Source organism: Pimephales promelas, chromosome 24 (genome assembly GCF_988280905.1).
Source record: "Pimephales promelas chromosome 24, fPimPro1.hap1.1, whole genome shotgun sequence".
In the NCBI taxonomy this organism is placed as follows: domain Eukaryota; kingdom Metazoa; phylum Chordata; class Actinopteri; order Cypriniformes; family Leuciscidae; genus Pimephales; species Pimephales promelas.
The window spans coordinates 18,552,392-18,573,605 of record NC_142792.1 but is presented as its reverse complement, the minus strand read 5'-3'; the positions used below and the strand labels follow the sequence as shown (position 1 = coordinate 18,573,605).

General features: G+C 38.0%; 1 protein-coding gene and 1 long non-coding RNA gene across 3 annotated transcripts in view; one reads left to right on the top strand and one right to left on the bottom strand.

Moving 5' to 3' along the window:
• The window catches only part of gramd4a (GRAM domain containing 4a), a 49,687-nt gene extending 29,742 nt beyond the window's left edge, over positions 1-19,945 (bottom strand). Inside the window, exons 1-3 of one of the 2 annotated variants that reach the window (XM_039668504.2) lie at positions 19,721-19,945; positions 14,775-14,982; positions 3,916-4,024 (exon numbers count right to left, since the gene is read on the bottom strand). In XM_039668504.2, coding sequence (XP_039524438.1) covers positions 3,916-4,024; positions 14,775-14,982; positions 19,721-19,749 — 346 coding nt within the window. In that variant the 5' untranslated portion in view covers positions 19,750-19,945. Of the gene's footprint in view, positions 1-3,915; positions 4,025-4,117; positions 4,276-14,774; positions 14,983-19,720 lie in introns of those variants that run through there. The other variant, XM_089126817.1, reaches the window with a different exon arrangement.
• The window catches only part of LOC120477097 (uncharacterized), a 283,701-nt gene that overhangs the window by 99,698 nt on the left and 162,789 nt on the right, over positions 1-21,214 (top strand). The window lies entirely within an intron of this gene.

The following is a 21,214-nucleotide window of genomic DNA, read 5'->3' as shown; positions in this document are numbered from 1 at the left end:
ACTTGTGTTCAATGAAAAAAGTAAGCTTTAGACATGTCCCACAAGTCTTTGACCTTCTTCAAAAGACTTATAGACGTACACTTTAATTATATCATATAAATCTTTAGCTCAAATCATATAAAAACGCTAGTCTGGTCCAGCTAATGTCATGCGTGTTCAATAAACAAACTTGCTGTTCGAAATCTACAACTGGACTCATAACACGATTGGCTGTTTGAACTAAAAGGCAGGACTATAGCATTGTAATTTCACTGCAATTCCACATATAAAGTGTGTATGATATGCATATTCGCACATCAGAGCTCACAGATATGGCTATACTGTGTTTCCAGAGCAAAAAATCCTCAGTTCTCACGCTCTAGCAGCTTCACTCTGTAATCCCTTTCCTACTTCATATTTGATATCTCTCTCCCCATTCATTTTCTTCTAGCTTACCTCTAACTCGTGTGTGCTGTCTCACTCCCTCTCATGTGTGGGTTCTGTGTGTGCAGACAGAGGCACGCTTCGGGTTATTTATATAACAGTAGATCGTGACTGTGTCATTCACTAATGACCTTCAGTTGCTTTTTCCTATGGTGTTCTCAAATAGGACTGTCTATTGACTGCTTTTGTTCTTATACTGAGCTAATTATATCGTCTATACCCCTAACCCTTACAGAAACATTTGCATTTAAAGTGCCCCATTACGCAATTTCAAATTTCAATATCGAAGGTCAAAAAACACTACACAACATTGCACATCACCACATTTTTTCAATGATTCTCAAACGAGTCGTCAAAAGATTAAGGCCCTGTCCACACGGAGATGCGTTTTGTATCGTATTGGCGTTTCATCCAGACGGATCCGCTGTTTTTGCACTGAAACCGCTATTTATCTGAAACCGACACCCTTGCGTTTTCGTGTGCACGGCCAATCCGTACATTTTGTGAAACAGTGATGTCATCACACCGCGTCCGCCACATAGACAGTAAAAGAAATGGACACAGCAACCCCATTGATTTCAACGGAGAAGACTGAAGCCTGATTATTGCACTTCCTGTCTGATGTCTGAGCGTGACGACAGTCGGACAGTTGAAAATCTTCTAGTAGCTGTGCCAAGACAATTGCTACAACGTTTGAAGGAGGGTCAAAGTAGACGAGTAACCCAAAGCTCATCGAATAGGATATTCAAGGTATACCAGTATTGTTCCACTTATGCTTTCAAGCTTCAAAAAGGACATAAAACCACAATACAAGTACCATGAAATAATCCATACAAGTTATGCACAACAGTTATTATTCACTGAAAATTTCAAGCTCTTTTTGGCCATTCATGAAAGAAGCAATGCCCTGTTTGTAAATGAATCAAGCAATCTTTTCTGTGAATTGGAAACCTGGATGCCAGCCGAACTTAGCCGAAGTTCAGTGAAAAGTAAAACTTTCGAAATCTCGGTGTAAACAATGAGTGATGTACACACGAGAGAGATCACTTCCGACGCATGTGCAGAACGAAGCGCCCGTTCCTTCAGATCAGTTGGACGTGGCTGTGGTTACAAGAGGTAAAACGATATAAATACTGTTCGTTTTCTCACACAAACCGCTCGTTTCGTGTCTTAGGCCATCAATGTGTACTTACATTTACGAGTCATTAAATCATGTTTAATTTGGACTTCTCTGTGCATGCTCTTTGAGGAGATCCCCATTGACTTCCATTATATGACTGACAGACAAAAACGGTTTGACCTAAAAATATCAAAATTGAAAATACTGTGGAAACAAAGACACCTACATATTGGATGTCCTTGAGGTAAGCTAAAACATATCAATTTTATTAATTTATTTATTAATTTATTAATATTAATTTCAAAGTGAACTATCCCTTTAACAGTCTTCAGGGTTTTCTCCCTAATTCAGCAGAAGGAATTCAAACACATTGACAATCTTCATTTTTAGCAGAAATATCTCATTAATAAAAACATTATTTACAGTAGTCCAGTAACAACAATGTCAGATCAACGTTGTTTCGATGTCATATTTCCACGTTGATTCAATGTCAGTTTGCTATCTGGGAAAGCAGTTTTTCTCATGGGAATTGCAGCGAGAACATTTTCTCCATATTAGGTGTTTTCGATTTACTATCAAAGTGTGAACACTCTGTTACATAAAAAGATAGCAAACTTTGACCAACAACATTCACACAAAAGTACCAAAAAGCTTCCTCTCTCACACACATCCACACACTCAGAGTGATCAATAGCTAATCCGTCCACAATAAGGTAACAATTGTAATTTGTTCACACCAATACATGTGGCACAACTTTTTAGTTTGGTGTTAACAAGACTTAAGCCATGTGGTAAACTGACCAAAAACTGTGTCCTTCTCATTAAACACAATATCCCACTGTCAAGATACAGAGCAAACAAATTATCTGTTCAAGTCGCTACAATAAACAACAATGAACGATAAAATCGTTCTGGGGGTAAAACCATCTATCAACAATGTAAAAGTAGACCAATTTACAAATAATTTAAGACCCTGGTCAGAAGTATTTTTTTTTTAAATGAAAAAAATGACCACAGTTAAGGCTTTATAAATCATACAAATTAAAAATGAAACTTTCAGTGAAACTATTCTACAGTGCTCACTCATATTAGTGCATGTTAATGATGGATCGAAACCAAAGGTTTGGCTTTGGAACGTTGCCTCTGGCTAGCGTGACCACCATGCTATTGCTAGTTTATTTTCCTCTATGAGACTATACAAACAATAAATGCATTTTACCAGATTCAACTGGCTGGTGTAGCTGTATATAATGACTTTTGATGAGATCTACACTGGTTCCTTTGACCATCCATGGGGGCTTTCGCACTGGAGGAACCTTTTCATAGTTCCTAGAACTATTGGCGGAAGAACACGGATTTTGGCGTATTCGCACCACAGGAACTAGGAACAATTTTAGTTCTATAAACTCCTTTTGGAAGAACTAATTTAGCTCCTACTTCAGAGTCAAGTCTAAACCAGGACTATAGAAACTATCCATGACGTTAGTGTACACTGGTTGGCCGAACGCATGCGAAACACCAGGACCCGCCATTTTTAAAAAAGCTGTGTGAACACACAGATTATAGCCCATATATTTACTCCACAAACTTACTCTACGAACATGGCCAACAGTGATAGATGAGCATCTTAACCTTTACTCTGAGGAGAAAATCCAACGCAACTTTGAGGGGACCAATCCAAACCAATGCTCAGCTAGCCAAAATGGACAACAACCACACGGCATACGCTAATACCTTTTCATATACTGTCTACTTTCTATGTATAACAGTTCTATCTAATCGCGTATCGACAGATCGTGATCTAATGAACACTGAGTTCTCTGCTTGTCAAAATAAAAGTCACAACAACAAGCGCGGCATACTTCAGAGTTCCTACTGGCGGTGCGAACGCAACCAGGAAAACGTAGCTATAGGAACCATTAGTTCTCAGGGAAACACCCTGTGGAACTATCCAGTGCGAAAGCCCCACATGTCATCAGCAGAAAAATCCCACTCTACGAATGCGTTGGTTGGCTATTTTCCCGCTCTAACATGACGGCTATACAAATGGATGTTTTAAATGACAATCACATTTTTTTTTGTATTATATTTCTTGTGTATTTCTTATAGTGATTTATAGTGAATTTTAGTGTTTGGGACAGAATTTTGGTCACCCTACTTCTAGCATCTCATATCTAAATAGCATCACACTGTCATTTGGGTCAGATACTGAAATACTTGGTAAATTCCAAATTAGTATACAAAGCACGCCGAACACCATTCTTATATTACATAACCTGTAGGTATGAATGAAACATCGTGCATATACTGTACATGTACAGCAATCCCAACTTTTACTCCACATGGAATACAAGGAGACTTCAAGTACTCACGTAAGAAGTGTTTCTCCAGTAAGGCAATTTCCAAATGACCCTTCACCTCATTGAGACGTTCTGATTCGCTCCTCAGGTCTTGCATGACAGACAAAGTCCCCAAACCAGCCTAGAAAGATACAGACAGGGTTATTGACAGACATGGATGTGATACAGCACATCCCAGACACACAAAAAAGCTAGTCTCCGAGTGGTGACTTACAGAATACTAGTCCTCTATATGGTGTCTTCCTCCTGTTTTAGTTAGATAAGTCTGGTTTCAATGACAAATGTGGACTGTACAATTCTGACTGATAGCACAACATGAACCTGCTTCTGACTCCATTCCGCCCTACACACACAAACACACACACACAGGCCAAAAGAACGCTAGATCTGCAGAAAGACGAACCGCAGTGAGTGAGAGAGAGAGGCAGAGAAAGTAGGTGAGTGAGAGATTAGGAGAGAGGGCGGCACTGCAGATACACAGCAGAAAAGCAGAGGTGTCTCTTTAAGAGGCCAATGCGACTGACAGAGCAGGCATGCTATCTTCACTGACACATACACATACATACATTTGGGAAGAGAAAGGGAGAGAAAAATTAAGAGGATGATAAAGACCTTGGGAAACCATTCACATTAGTTTGCACAAAGAAACGTTTACGCGAACTTAGTCCTAGGTCACAGGTTTTTCGAACTCGAAGCAAGCAAATTACTCTAGAGCTGCGAGAAGATTCTGACAGCTGACTTACTGAAGGCATCACACAAATGCTATTCGCTAGTGACTGTCCTTAAAGGTAGCGTAGGCAACAAGGTGGCTAGCAATAGCAAGCTAGCTTTGATAAGTTCCTCATGAAACATGATGTCTACTCAAAAAATGAAAAACATATATGCTGAGAGGCAGGTCAGGACATTTGATTACCATGGTCCTGAGACTTCCACACAAGATAAATGTACGTTTTAATATTTAGACCACTTCTATTATTGATTCCTATCGGGATGTGAACATTTTTCAACCAGTATAACAAAAAGTGGCATTAACAAATTGCCTACCCTACCTTTAACAATGATGTTAAAAAGAGAAAGAGAGAGAAAGAGAGAGAGAGAGAGAGAGAGAGAGAGAGAGAGAGGGGAGTAAAAAAAAAATCACTTTTAACTCTTTCGACGCCAGCGTTTTTGTTTTGTTTTTTTGTTTTTTTTTAGTTGCCAACCACACCCAATGTTTTTGATCATTTTCCCCAAAAATGTCATGGCCCCCAGAATATTTGTTGGCATGAATATCTAAGCTTGCAATATATATATATACTTTATATATTAGTGCGGTCAAACGATTAAAATATTTAATGGCGATTAATCGCATTAATGTCATAGTTAACTCGCGATTAATCACAATTAATCTCACATTTTTTCTATTCTAAATGTCTCTTGATTTGTTTTTGTCCCATTATTTTTTCTCATTTTAATGCTCTTATCAGAATTGAAAAGTGGATCGGCTTGCTTTGTGCAAATTTTTTATTGAAAACAACATTGGCATATAACGTTACTGTGTTCAAATTCGCACTAAAATTATCACTTGGAGCAAATAATCTCTCACACAATGTAACACTGTCCATCAATAAAAGGGTGAAAGGAATACTGACGAAGTCCTGATATTGACGAGGGGGCGGAGAATTTGCATCATCTGTGTGTGTGTGCGTGTGTGTGTGTGTTTGGCCATGATCAAGTGGTATTTCAGACTGGACGTGCTTCGATGATGATAGCTCAGTTCACAATGACAAAACCCAGATCACTTTGGTCTTGTCAATGGAACCGTTCGGCAACTTTTTAAAAGTAAAATTTCCATTCAGAATCTTAATTCATCCATTTCAGCATCTCAAGCTCATCATCCACTCAAAACGCAACGTTAACCAACTATTTGGCCGGCTCGCAAGCCCAAACGAGTGTGTGTGGCGTGCCTGTTGTTTTGTTTACGGTCTAGCTAGATCCGCTTGCGCTTTGGTCGACGAAACAACAAAATGTCCTCACGCGGCGAAAGCCATTGAAATGAGGCGCATGCCGCGTCCTGTTGCAAAAGCATGTGAAAGAAAACTGCAAAGTTTGCAAGGACATAAAGACTGTTAATCGGGCGATAAAAAAATTTACGCCATTAAAATGGGTTTGCGTTAACGCCGTTAAAAGGCAACATTGACAACAAAGTGATTTTCTCGGCTTTTTGCTCAAAGACTGCATTCAGATCTGATTCAGAACGATGATGAAAACATAGATAGAGTAGATCCAGTCCATCAGCACCCCTAATATAATGTTTCACAGTCCTGGGTCAACATTTCATTCAGTAACATTGGGCAGTTTTGATTTATATGCTGTTTTATGTTGATAATCGCGTGAAAATAACGTGAAAATACCAAAATAACATGTTATCGCTTGTTTCTGCATCTTCTTCACATGTGTTTTGATCAGGAGATTCAGAACTCTTTCAAAAGATGTGTCATAGCGCCGGAAAGCTGAAAATTTACGTAAATAAGTGTTTCTCACAAATTTCACCAATGGCTGGCCTCCGAACAACTTAGCAAAACATTTACTATGTAAAATATACAATTTATGCTTAATTTTGTTGCTTACAAAAAAGGTTTTTCATGGACCAACTAGGACATGAATCATACAGAATTTAAAAAAATTTGGATACCTATACCTAGATTACACTTATTAATTCTGATCCTGTCTTCTGTTATACAGTAGACTCAGTTTTAGTTTCATTACATTTCACAATCATCTCAATAATGTTACCACAAAATGGAAAAAGTTGGGAAATCCATTCTGAATCAAGTACATGCAACAAATTCCAGAGATGGGGTTAAGAATTTGGGGATTCAAAATAATGTCTTAAAAGTAATATGGTAACCGAGTTGTGTGTTTAAATGACTTGGTGCTTATCGGAACATTGACAAATTCTGATTCATGTGCATGTAAAGTCAAACATTATGTGACAACAATGTAACATACACCCATTTATCAGAGGTTCTCTATTCCAATCCCTTCTAGCTAACCTGAATCTTGCACCTCTGTGACACAAAACAAAGTGTCCTGAGACAGAAGGGTCATCAGCAGAGGCAGTTAGGAGACTAGCTCTCATAAACAGAGGTATTCAAAGTCAATCAAACCCCTGCTTGAGTGAAAAAGTGATCTCATTACCCTTGGCCATCAGGGAGTCATTAGCGCATGAATCAAATAGTAAAAAGTGCTGCGACGACACATTCTAAACTATACAGATTACTACACTGTCAGACGAGAGTTGTGCTGGCTCCATGCGTGTCTGTGTTTGAGCTATTTCGATCCGCATGTGAGCGATGACTCACTCCTCACTGCTGTCTAAACGTCACATCACCACTGGTTACAATCTCGGTTAGCAGGCTGTTGCATTCAACATTAAAGCTGCCCGTGATGCAGGAAATTACCAATGCAAACATATGCAAACACAGTGGTAAGACTGGTCAGCAGGTTACATGCTTCCTGAAAGCCACTGCAGGGGTATATCGATATTTAGCTCTTCAAAATGTTTTATTGCCAAAACACAATTATAATGGAGAGAGCTCAAGGTCTGTTGGAAGTCTGGGAACCATTACACTATCATTTTGAATTATACAAGCCTTTTGAAAGGCTTAGCCTTGGACAAGCCAAAGATGCTTTAGGGTATCATAGAAGCATTTCCAACACAGCAGCAGAAAAATTAGTTGTCAAATGTACCAACTAGAGCCAGACCGATATATCGGCAGGCCGATATTATCGGCCGATATTAGGCATTTTCCAAACTATCGGTATCGGCAGTTATAATGGCCGATAAATGAATATTTCAAAAATAAAATAAAAACGGACGAAACACACTTGAACCATGTAATGAGTGTTGGAGTTGTATAGTTTGTCCACCAGAGGGCACTCTACACCGTCCCTGTTGGCAACATCATTTTTGGCAATCATTTTTGACTATCATGTCCAGTTTCAAATAAATAAATAAAATATCGGCCGATATATCAGAAAATATCGGATTTTAAAACCCAAAAATATTTGTATCGGTATCGGCCTTCAAAATTCTTTATCGGTCGGGCTCTAGTACCAACTTCGGTACCAAGTCGGTACTGAAATTTAAAAAAAAATGTGATGATACCAGTATTTCCCTCTATCATTTTGAGCGCTGTTGATTGGATTCCTAAACACCTCTGATTGGCCATTGTGTTTACATGCTCAACATACCTGTACAGTATATGTCTGTGATTGGCTAGTAATGGCTACAATGATCAACACTTTAAAAACATTGACACTCTTCACCAAGCGCTTACACACACAAGAGCGTTTGAAAGCGGATCGTCTATCAGTGGATATATTAGGGATTTTTCAACGCTCACATGTTTATCTGTGTAAGCGCTCGACGACAGGGAGAAATCAAGACCTCACGCTCGCAAGACAGTATTGGCAATATTTGGAGGTTACTGAGGTTTATCCAAAAAGTCGCTAAATTTGTCGCTAGTTGCTTTTTTGAAAAAAATGCCGCCAAAGGGGTCACTAAAAATAGCGACAAAGTCGCTAAGTAGGCAACTCTGGTGAAGAGCGACATCATTGTTAATCATTTTAGCCAATCGCAGAAAGATATGTTGACCCCATCAAAACAATAGCCAATCAGAGGAGTTTAAGAATCCGTTCAACAGCGCTCAAAATGCTAAAGGGAAATGCTGGTATTTGTTGCATTTTTAAATTTCAGTACCGACTTGGTACCAAAGTCAGTACGTTTTGATAACTCTACTAGAGAGGGGAGAGAATTGAAAGAACATACCCAGACAGCAAACTGACATTGAATCAACGTGGAAACGACGTCTCTCATGACATTGAAACAACGTTGATTTTGCTCATCGAATTAACGTTGAACCAACGTCAGACGCGGCATTCTTCAAAGCTAAATGAAAATCGAAAATTGGTTTGCTTTCATAACGTTGAAACAACGCGTTGATTTCAAGTTGATTTTCCGTTAGTTTTGAAAGAATGACGCGTCTGACGTTGGTTCAACGTTAATTCGATGAGCAAAACAATGTCAGATCAACGTTGTTTCGATGTCATATTTCCACGTTGATTCAATGTCAGTTTGCTATCTGGGTAGGCAACCACATATTTTTATGAAAAATGTAGAATATTGCATACACTACAAACACTTCCCATACTATATACTGTAGTAGGCTATGGGAAAAACAGTGCGCCAAAAAAGTAGTATGTCCGAATACAGATAAAAACAATAAGCTAAAAGTCCCCTGGAGAGGATATATTAATGGAAGTTAAGCGACGCAACCGACGCTAGTAGGTCAAGTGATCGTAAAAACATGGTGGGTGAGACGTCCTGACTGTTTGTTTCTTACCTCTATGATATTTTGGTGCCTAGATACGGGCAAGAGTCAGTGTAAGCCTATAGGATATTTTCACAAGTATGTCAGACGTAAACAATTAGACAATAATAATAATTCATCCTTTTACACTAAAATGCTAAAGTGTAATCTGAACACGTTTTATAACAAATACATATATTTTAAAATAAATAAATAAGATGTTAATTCCAACAGTTATATCATATTTTCTGAAGTTTTCACCATCCCTTTTCATCAATATGGATTTTACAGTGTGTGAGATATGAGATTCTAAGAATAAAATCAATGCGTGCAAGTCATTCCATGAGCACCCAATAAATTTTATTTTTTTTAAATCACCATTGTTGTAAAACTTGAAAAAAAAAATGTCCTAATGCCAACAAATAGGAACAGAATCCAGCCCTGAAGCAGAGTTAAACACTCCCACAAGGTTTTTAAAATCTCATGCGATTTTACAGTTCACATCAAGCGCATGGGTCACTCCCAGAATTAAATGCCAGTCCCTTAACCCAGACCTTAAATCAGTTAGCGCACTTGGGATTTAAACTCGTGACCATATGTGCTGGTTTGATAGGATTTCAGCTTTAGAAGAATAACAAGATGTGAGTCTTGCCTCATAATGTCCACGCCGGTTCTTTACTGTCAACTGTAAATAAAGCTAATATGCTACTGTTGTTGTTTTTTTTGTTATTTTTTTTTTGGTATCTAGTAGTTTGATGCGAAAAAAACGTTGATGCGAAAAAAACAAGGACTAAAACGTATAGTCTTTTTTAGTCTTTCACGTATTTAGTTTTCCCCTCAAGAACTTTTTTCCCCTCAAGTCATCAAGTCATTTTTATCAGTTTTTACCAAAGGTCTTAGGTCTTATCCTCATTGTACTTATTTCATACTGAAAAACAAAATAGCTTATGCTGTTGACCTTTAATGCTAGATTTTTCTTCAGGGTGCTCATGGCCTAGATCCATGATGAGAGGGCGATGCGAAAACAAAGTGATTATTTCATTCCACACCCTAGTGACATGTCTCAGCATCTACTTGGTGTCTTGCCAATTTACGGCAGTATCTTAACTGATTGTATTATAACTGACTGTTTTTAAAACACTCTTGAGCTTGCTTGAGGAGTATGATGTTTAACATGTGGCTAAGCTAATGACTCAATATGCTAATATGCACAGAAACAAACATAGTAGTTGTTTGTTTGCATCATTCAATGGAAAAATTCACTGAATCATCACAGAAGTGAACTCTTTTTGTAGGCCAAAGTTGACATTTTACTGGCATTACCCTCAACAAAAAGCCAATGGGATTTTTCAATTGGCTTTTGGATTAAAGCAGAAAATGCACTCTGTAACTAACAAAAGTCTCTGATTCATACACATTTTGTTCATCAAGATAATAATCACAAATTAACATGATTTTTATAAAGCCTGAAGTAAAAAGCTATTATTAGGCTATAAACAAACTACACCACGGACGCATGACTTTAATGTCACCACCACTAAAACTTCCGATTAACCTTTCAGTTTTTATTCGACATGTTGGAGTTAGAATATTTAGACTGTGTCATTAAATATTAAGATTGTGCTTATAAACACAGGAAGAATGTAAAAGCAGACTAGTAAGTAGATGAGTTTACATGTTTGGTGTGATGAAGTTCAATGTCCCAGAGAACCATTTGACCACTTAAAAATGTTTTATATATATATATATATATATATATATATATATATCCTGAGCTTTGTTATTTCAGTCATTAAACCAAAAACTCTAATAAAAAAAAAAAACACTGAATTTGCAAACTATCTTATTTACGGGTTTTAGGACTCCTTCCTAAAAGTAGATATCCAATTTTCAGAGACACATTTGTGTTCAGTATGTCAGGTTTTGGTTCAAACCTGAACAAAACATATTTTTATTCAAAGACCAACAGTCTGTCATTAGTCCTTAGTCTACCCACAAAAAATAAATAAAATAAAAAACATTAAAATCATGAACTCGAAAGTCATTATAGCCTATCGCTAATAAGCCTTGTGCCAAAATTATTATTACAACTAAATTGTTGATCATTAATTAGAAAAACGAAATAATTGTGTAGATGATTTGCTTCAAGTGCAACCCGACATCAGACTTTAAGGCCCGGCTGAAGTTTTTTTTTTGCACAGAGTGACGCGACGAATCAATCACTCCAGATGCGAATAGCGCGTCAAATTTGCGCCTACTACTTTGAATCCATTCGTGCGTAAAAAAAAACAAAAGTTTAGACTGGCTGCCTGAACATTCACTGTCCTCGCGGATGCGACTGCTGCAACTTGAGGGGGCTGGCTGGAGGACGACTCAACTTCCACAGTTTTTAATGTTTTATTTCAGGATTTAGCTTTAGTATAATATTCGGGAATTTTTCGGGGCTTCTGGTCACCCTATAATATGATAGTGATCAGGGCTTGAAATTAACTTCATAGCTCACCAGCCAGTGGCAAGTGGTTTTCCAAAGTTCCAAATCCCATGGCGAAATTCAAGCCATGTAACACCAACAATATTCATCCAGAGCAAATTAAATGAGTGAGTGAGAGGAGGCGGGTTTGAGTGTGTCAACTAGCTTTCGGAGAGATGACAGAACGAGAAAGCGCAGCTGGTATCCTGTGTCTATTCGCAAAATTAGTGTTGGAAGCGTTTCAGATATTTCAGTATCGGTATCGAAAATTCAATATTTTTGACAACACTACATTAAGTTTACTTTTTCAGGGGGGGTTAAAAATTCAACCCGCCAAAGTGGCTAGTAGACTGCGTACAACACCACTGATGAAATCCACCTGCATTTGATGGGTTGGTTAATGGTAATGTCAAGCCCTTATAGTGATGCAAAAATAAACAGTCTAAAGAAGTCTTTTGATTTGGACCAATTGCTAAACACCTGGCAATATGTCAAAAACCACTCTGAAAACCTTACCAACCACATATCAACAACCTGATGACCATACACAATACCCTAGTAACATAGCTACGGGTTTTCCATGGATCAGCATCGCTTTTCGTAAAAATGTAATATCTAGTTTTGCCGCTCCCACTTAAGCCAAAAGGTCTTTGTTGGTTTGGGTTTATTCTGGGTGCTTTGGTTTCTCCGACAATCTAAAGACAGACAGGATAGGTGAGCAGAAGAGATTGAATTGCCAGTATGTGTGCAGCCCTGCGATGGACTGGCCATCCATTCAAGGTGTCCCGAGATGCTAGGATAAGCGCCAGGACTCATGTGACCCTATTTAGGACAAGCTGTTGGGAGAATGGATGGATAGTTTAGCAATATACTATTTTGAACACTCAAAGATCCCTGAAACCACTGCCTCGGTGGGCAACTTACTAGGTTTTCGAACAGAGCCATGGATAAGGAGTGAGAATTAGACACCTTCCCATAGAGAAAGATGCTCTACAGCATCCTAGAGAAAAAAAAAACCCAACATGAATGTCACCCATCAGTTTACGTTTAAAAAACGCACCCTAATGTTGCAGATGGAAGCAGAGGAGGTTGGCTCTATTGTGAGACACTTATGCAACACCATGACTAATCTGAGGCTCCATCATTGAGGGGAAAGCCTCAAAATAATCAGAACACCAAATTACACAACTATGACTATAAACCTCTCAGAAAACATCTCTAACACGATTACGGCAAGGAATTCTTCCATGAAGCATCTGTGAAATGAAAAGGTACCAGACTGAAGCAGCAGTGTCTGGTTTTAACAGGAGTGCATTAAAGCATCATTCGGCTGCAGGATGACAGTAACAAGGACTGCATTTCTTGCTCCCTGCATATCAACTCAGTTTAACCAGGCGAATAAGACAACAGAGATATTTAAAACATTATGGAAGATAACGAATGAGATAATGTGAAAAGGTCAGACCCTAAAATAGATTTATCACAAGCACAATTTTAATAGAGAAAACTGATTTTTGTGCAAGTCCTTTAACACAACATTCTAGTAGCCATCAATCTTCAAATGATTTTAAAAGCTGTACATAGGCAACAACACCACCACATGCCATACAAAGAGCCCTGTGGACTTAACTCACAATTGATTTCAATTTACCATCAGCATGTCAATATGCTGACATTATCAAACTTTTACCAGGTAATAAACAGTGCATTTTTATTGATACTTTCCAATGCTGAATGAATTATGTTAATCATCAGCGCAATGTGTTCAGGGAATAACTTCTCTCAAAAGGGTACAATTGGCAAAATAAGCCTACACAGTTTTCCTCTGACCTTTTGTGGTCTAGAATATTTGGTAACGGACATTTAACCAGTGTTGGCTGAGCAAAGAGCTAAACTAAGGGCCCAAAATGAGAACCCAAGGCCAAGTCATTCGGCCAAACAATACATGTACCTTAGAAGACAGCATAATGTTGCTACCTATCTTTTGTGTGGGAAGCAAACATATTATTCCTAGGTAGGCTCATTATAGGTTTTGCAACGGACCTTCTATAATAACTAACATATGGCGTTTTTCCATTACTAGTACCAGCTCGGCTCACTTTTCGCTCAGTTTTCCATTGGAGACAGTACCGACACAAACAGTACCCGGTCATCATAGCGACGCCGGTCATCAAGCTCTCACTGGATCCTCTCTTCCGCAACCAAACAAAGGAAAGTCTGCACCTCTTTGTTTGACCATGGCGTATTCTTCCGAGTTGCCAGTTTAGTAGCTAGTTTAGTAACTGTCTCTGGCCAAACTATTAAATTATTCTGGATACTCCATCTGGCGAGTGTAATGATGACGCAGTGAATGGTGACGATTCTCTCTTACCAATCAGCCGTCGGCATTGTTTTCACGTAACAATTTAGTATCGCCTTAGCTCGCTCAGAACCTCGCCGGAGGTGGTACAAAAAAAGTACCCGAAAGCAGGTACAGGTGCAACTTTTACATAGTGGAAAACCAAACAAAGGCGAGCCGAGCCGAGTCGAGTCAAGCTGGTACTGTGTAGTGGAAAAGGAAATGAAGGCGCCAATACAGAAATTCCTAAACAAGTACTTCATAAGGGGCTTTCGCACCGGGTAGTTGTAAGAATTTAGTTATAGGGACTTTGTCCCCTCAAAGTTGCGTAGGCTCATCTATCACTGTTGTCCATGTTAGTTTGTGGAGTAAATATATAGGCTATAATCTGTGTGTTCACACAGCTTTTTTAAAAATGGCGGGTGCTGGTGTTTCGTGTGCGTTCGGCCAATCGGCCGTACACTCATGTCACTGGTAGTTCCTATAGTGCTGGATTGGACCTGACTCTGAAGTAGGAGCTAAATTAGTTTTTCTAAAAGGAGTTTCTAGAACTAAAATCATTCCTAGCTCCTTCAGTGCGAACACGCCAAAATTTGGGTTCTTCCGCCAATAGTTTTAGGAACTATGAAAAGGTTCCACCAATGCGAAAGCCCCTATTCTTAACAAAGTTGCCAAATGAAATGAGAACATCTGTAATTAAAGTACTTACAGGGTCTCTTTGCTCATCATTGTCTCGTATTGAAGGTCGAGGTCTCAGTAGCATGTCATCACTACATTCAGTGTCCGACCCCGTCGGGGACTCGGGTAGATCCAGGAAGTCATCTCGCTTTGGACCGCGGAATCTTATTTTGTCCAGCCTCTTTAGCATGTTCAACACAGCTGCTTTAGGCTTTACCTTAACATTGTGTATGGCAGCCCTGCAGAATCAACAAAGTATGACAAAGTAAGGACAAAATGTACAAACTTAACAGGGAACTTTCAAAGTAAGAAATCACACAGGAGAGAATAAATAGTTCCATTTCAAGGCCAATTCACGCCGCTTAGACAAACACCAACAAACACGTTTGTTTGGTTTTGTCTGGTCAGTTTGTTACCCCAGTCGGCGTTGGTCAGAGTTTGTTTTCACCTGACTGACCTTGTTCATTCAGTGTTTGTTGGTGTCTATGGACCCCTTTTCAGTTGGTAAACATGGTGACGGTTTTTTGTGGGCGGAGCTTAGGTGGAGGCAGAACGATCCCTCTGGCCGCTTCACTAACGCTAGTTAGCAAGTATTGTTAGCTTGTTTTTTTAACAATGACTAGGGTTGGGTATCGTTTGAATTTGAACGATTCTGATTCCGATTCCGATTCCTTGTTTCGATTCCGGTTCCTAACGATTCTCAATTCCGATTCTTTTAAGAGGCAGGGTCAAAAAAGTTGAGCTAACCTTGCTAACCAACGGCCTTTCTGAAGGAAATACTCCTTCTGTCACAAATACTTGTCACAAATTTTGCATTTTGCCGAGATTTCGTTAATTTTTAGAAAAGTGAAGCCACACTTTGGATCGCCGACGTAAGGTACTCATGTTCGACTCGCGCGGTTATCCCAACACTTCCGGTAGAAGCTTCTTCGTTGGTGTTGTACAGCGGTTTCTTCTTCCGCTCGGCGGACTTTGAATATCGAAACTAGGAATTGAAATTTTAACTTTTGAACGATTCCGGGAAAAACGAAAAGTTAGTCTCGGTTCCAATCGATACTCGATTCTCGATACCCAACCCTAACAATGACTGGAGAAAATCTGATTTTAACTTAATGTGTAAGGTCACTCATTGTCCAGGACTGCAATTGTTATTTCCAAAAGTTATCTTTAAAGGACGGAACCAGATTGGCCGACCCCTACACGCTCACTCAATGCATGGACGATCTGACAGGATTAACGTACGTTACCTTGGTTGAGTGGCCTGACTTCTACACCTACCTTATAGAGAAACCGATCGTAAAGAGAAACTGAGGGCATATAAATCTTTAGGACTTGTGTGTATGATTCGCAGTTCTGCCGAGCCAGCGCCGAGACGACGACAATGTAAAGAGTGACATTACGGTGCGATTTTAATGATGTGAATATTTTCTAGAAATAAAAATTCCAGATTCAGCACATTCATTTTTCATCAATTCTTGCACCAAACAACACAACAACATGACATTTAATAATAGCAACAATAATTTAAGCTCATTATGTAGCCAAATCTGTGCTGGTTTGTATTGGCCGCCTCCAGTTTTCACTTTGTTTTGCCTCCAGCTAGCGCCGTGACGTGACTGTGACGTCGCCGCAAGAGAGGTCTATAGAGGCAGTGTGAACATGACAGTTATTTTTCATACTGTAAAATACTAAAACCAACTGCCAACTTGTTTGTTGGTGTTTATCTGTGCGATGTGAATTGGCCTTAAAAAAAGAACACAGGTGTTCACTGCCAACCCACATAATGAAGAACCAAAGTGGCTTTAGCACAGTAAGTCAATATCACTGACAGGCCGATATATATCATCCAATCCAATTAATTAGCCAATTCGTGGCTCATTTGAGATTACAGGCATTGGCTTATACTCATGTCAACTGACAAAAGTTTTAGTGCTGTGTAGTGTTTATTTGATTTCAGATTTTCATGAGATGATCTCATGCCTTAAATCAGGACCATCCTCTATCAAAAGTTAAAACATTCTGAAGCAACTAAAAATCATACACCATCATAACATAACTATGTATTTATTCAACAGCAATGTTTTATACACTTGACATTAATGAGCTGATTAAATGATTAACAACCTGAAGCTTTTATAATGAATATGTACACACTAAATGATGCAACACACTGTTTTGATTTCATTAATAACACAACCCTTGATTAAATGTGTCTCCTCTCCGAAATATCATAATCATAGCTTACCTCTCTGACACACGTGCTTATTTTCTCAGGTCTTTCACAAAAACACGTGAATGAATATTCTCAGTAGTCTCTGGCTGAACTTTTAACACGAAAGGGAATCTATCTGCTGTTTTGTTCTGAAGACCAACGGCAAGAAGAAATCTCTAATCATCCCAAATGGTTGGAAATGGTTTGGTTTTGAGCAAGAATCACTGACCACAGTTGTTTAGGAGAAAGTGTCATATGTGGATTTCCCACAGAATTTATTTGGCAACCCTTTTTGAAACGGTTTCAAAAAACCCGTCATCATGTAATCATATGAACCCTAAAAACCATGAAAAAAACACATATTCTTCCCCCATTTCACTTCTGCTCAAGCCTAAAAAACATTTTTTTTCCATGGAAGCAAGAAAGTCATAAAGGTGTTGAATATGAACTTGAGGACGAGTCAATTATAACAGCATTTGAAAACTTTTTAAATGACACGATAAGAATAAAAAGGTATTACGTAGAGAAAATAATGGCATAGAGCCATGAGAGACAAACAAAACAATGGGGACAGGAGATTCAATTGTAACCGTCCCTCTCTGGAATTACATTATTGAACAGGGATTGGTTTGAGAGCTCTCTGTGCTTATTATTATGAAATCATATTTGGCTGTTATTGTAATTCTGCATGCTGTGTGAGCTGCAGAAGTCTCTAATCAAGTACACAAGGCGGAAAAAAATGTGACCACCCACAGATCTCTATACAGGAATATCCACCACCGAGGTCCTCTGAATTACTTCTATCTGAACACTATCTATTCATATATCTGAGAGAGAGATTAAATCTTCTTTATTTGAGAATTAGTCATTCTCGGAGTTCAAAGCTACAGGTGCTACTTGCCTACATAAACTCTCTCAGTGCAGGAATCCTGCTTTTACACCGATCATTGCTTGAGAAAACAGCTGAATCTGAAAATGACTGATTCATTTCTCAATCAGTGATTCAATGGATACATGAATCAGTGACTAATAGTTAAACAATTACTAAATCCACGAATCAGTTAATCAAAAGTTGAATTCACTAATGATTCAAAAGATCAATGATTCAGCTGATTTTAATGATTCAGTTGATTTGAATCAGTGACTCGATAGGTCATTGAATCTATCTAAAGATGAATCAACAAATCAAGCACTCAATGGATCGATTGACCTCAACGATTCAGATTATTTTATTGAATTAACCATTGATTCAATAGTTTGCTGAATGTTTATTGAATTATATGAATCGGTTTATTTTCATGAAATTCACGTTGATTTCACAATGGATAAATGAATCAGTGGCTCAATCAATAAATGAATCTAGGCATCGATGGACAATGATTTTGAATAAATTAATTAAATAATAATAGAATTCAGATCTTCCCATTTAATTTTTGTCTTTTCTTATAATTTTTGTGAAGAATGAGTAAATCTGTGTGTTGTTTGGATGACAAAAGTTTAAGTTAAAGCTGATAACGTTTTTAGGCTGCTTTGCCTGTAACAAAATGATCGAGACGGCCAATCAAATCAAATAATTTTTTTACAGTCTTATACAGTTGCTGCAATGAGAGTTAGTGGAAAGAACTGTTTTACAATAGAAATGTTCAGCGACCACCAGAAATAAAATATCTAGTAATGCAAACTACTCAACTTTTTATGAAATTTCGCCATTTTCGCCATAAATTAATGTGATGACACAAGAAACGTTTGTGTTTTCGACATATTAGACATACGAATAAGAGTAAATGTGTGCACATTTTTTAAATAAAATAATATTTTCAAATAGTTTAAGGGATAGCTCATCAAAAATAATTTAGGCTACTCACCCTCAAGTTGTTTCAAATATGAGCTCCTTCCTTCTGAAGAAAAACGGTCAGTAATCAAACAGTTAGTGGACACCACTGACTTCCATACATAGTAGGAAAAGAATACTAAGGAAGTCAAAGGCAACCAACATTGATTACCAACATTCTTCAAAATATATTATTTTGTATTCAGCACAAGAAAGAAACTCATACAGGTTTGGAACAACTTGGGGGTGAGTCAATGACACAATTTTCATTTCTAGGTGAACTAAAATTTGACCAGTAGGCAGTAGAACTTGTTACCACTCCCTTATATCCATTTTAATCCTTTAATTGTTCAATTCCTTTAATATTCGAATTATTATAATCAGCACAAAAACGAAACTCCGCCTATGCGAGTGATCATACCTAAACGGAACAATCAGTTGATCAATGAATCAGTAACGTTAAATGATGAGTGAATGACTTCACTTGAACATCACGCGAGTCACGCGACAATTATTGAAACATCACTGACACATGTAACGTTAACAACTTTCACTCCTCCACCATCATCATCATCATCATCATCATCATCAATATCATACGCATGTTCTCTAGGCCGTCTACATGTCGTGTGTGGACACAATCTATCCGTTCTCCACAGAATGATACATTTTGTCCCTTGATCGGCGTGTCTGACAGAATAACGGCCGCGCATTAAACCCCACATTAAACAAAGACATGACACATTAGATTATGACGTATACAAGCTATTTAAATCAGCGAGCTCTTAGTGCGACACTGTCCGTGATAGCTTCGTTTTCAAGAACAGAAATTCTGAATAGAAATGGGCTATCTCTATGAATTATGACAGCGGTGAAGAAGACATAACTGTACATCGCCTGTTGCCGTCTTGAATCTGTTTAAAGGTCAGCTTACCTAGCTCGCAAATCGTAGCAAAGTTTCATGAACCCTGCTATAGTCTGTGATAGATCCTTCAGGAACACCTGCTGCAAATATATCCCAGCTTCCCCTCTGCTGTCTGAAAAAGAGCCGCACGATGTCCCTGGAGCTTTTAGTGTGTGCGAGTTAATGTCAGTCCCCCTCCAGAGAACAGGGATCTGCGTGTGTTGTTGATGTCACTGAACACACACACAGCAGACTGGCAGATCTCTTAAACGAGTCTACTGATCTCTTAAAGGGGCCGCAGCACTGTCTATTTGTTACTATAATTGACATGCATGGTTTTTGGGCAGCTGACGTGACGAATATACGTGACGACAATGCATTTTTTTTTTACTTTTACTTATTGTTATTATCATTTATAATATTACATGCATATTTATGCCTTTATATTAATTGTTGTGCGACTAGTCTATATTAAATATGAATATTTGGATACTTGGACACTGCGTGACAAATTACTAGTGAACCAGTGAAGATGTGATTAAAATGGCAAATATCTATTTGCACTATCTGTTATCCCTCATAATACAATTACATAAATATTATTTAAAAAATATATAGAAAATTGAGTACGGACCACACCAACTGAAGTCATATCAATTATGCTTCATCATTATTGTATTAGTAATATTATACAGTATATCCATTCATAAAAAAAGTTAGTTCATGTTTACTGTTAAATATTGAAACAGTTAAACGAAGAGACGTATTCTGTTTCGAATTAAATAAAATGAAAATTGTTTTGTTGTTGTTTTTTTGTTTTTTTTTGTTTGTTTTTTGTTGTTGTTTTTTTGTTTGTTTCTTGTTTCTTTTTGCACTGTATGACTTAACAAACATTTTGTCTGCCTTGTACTTTTGTGCCATTGCCTGAAATAAATAATAAAAAAAAAAAAAAAAAAAAAAAAAAAAACATGACGAGCAGAACTCTCGAACTCTTGGCCCATGAGGGAGACCTTTGACTGCTAGACTTAATCAATAATCTCCTTTAAAACAAGAATAAATACATTCTTTACTGATAAGATTACAGGAGCTACACTTTGCAAAGCAAATGATTTAAGTAAGTCATTCATTCCTTGAAGAGACTTGAAGGTCCAGTGGCTTTACCGCTAGATGGCGCCAGATATCACCGGAGATGTTTTAGTGGTGAACGTTCGTCGTTTTAAACATATTTGTTTGATGCTTTACATAATAGCATCTTTAAATTTCACTCACATATCTTATTCTTATATCTTCTTAACCATGCAAGATTCATCAAGACCTGTTAAAATGTGTTTAATTACGTGTCATACTAGGCTAAATTTCATCAAGCAATAAATCGCTCATGCCATTAATGATCTTAATCACACTTGACCAAACCTACCTTAACCATTTAAACTGAGTCTTTCACAACAGTAAGTGTGCCTGGATTTAGACAATATATACTGTTAATGTCAATTAAATTATAATGATGAGAATCTGCTCATATGT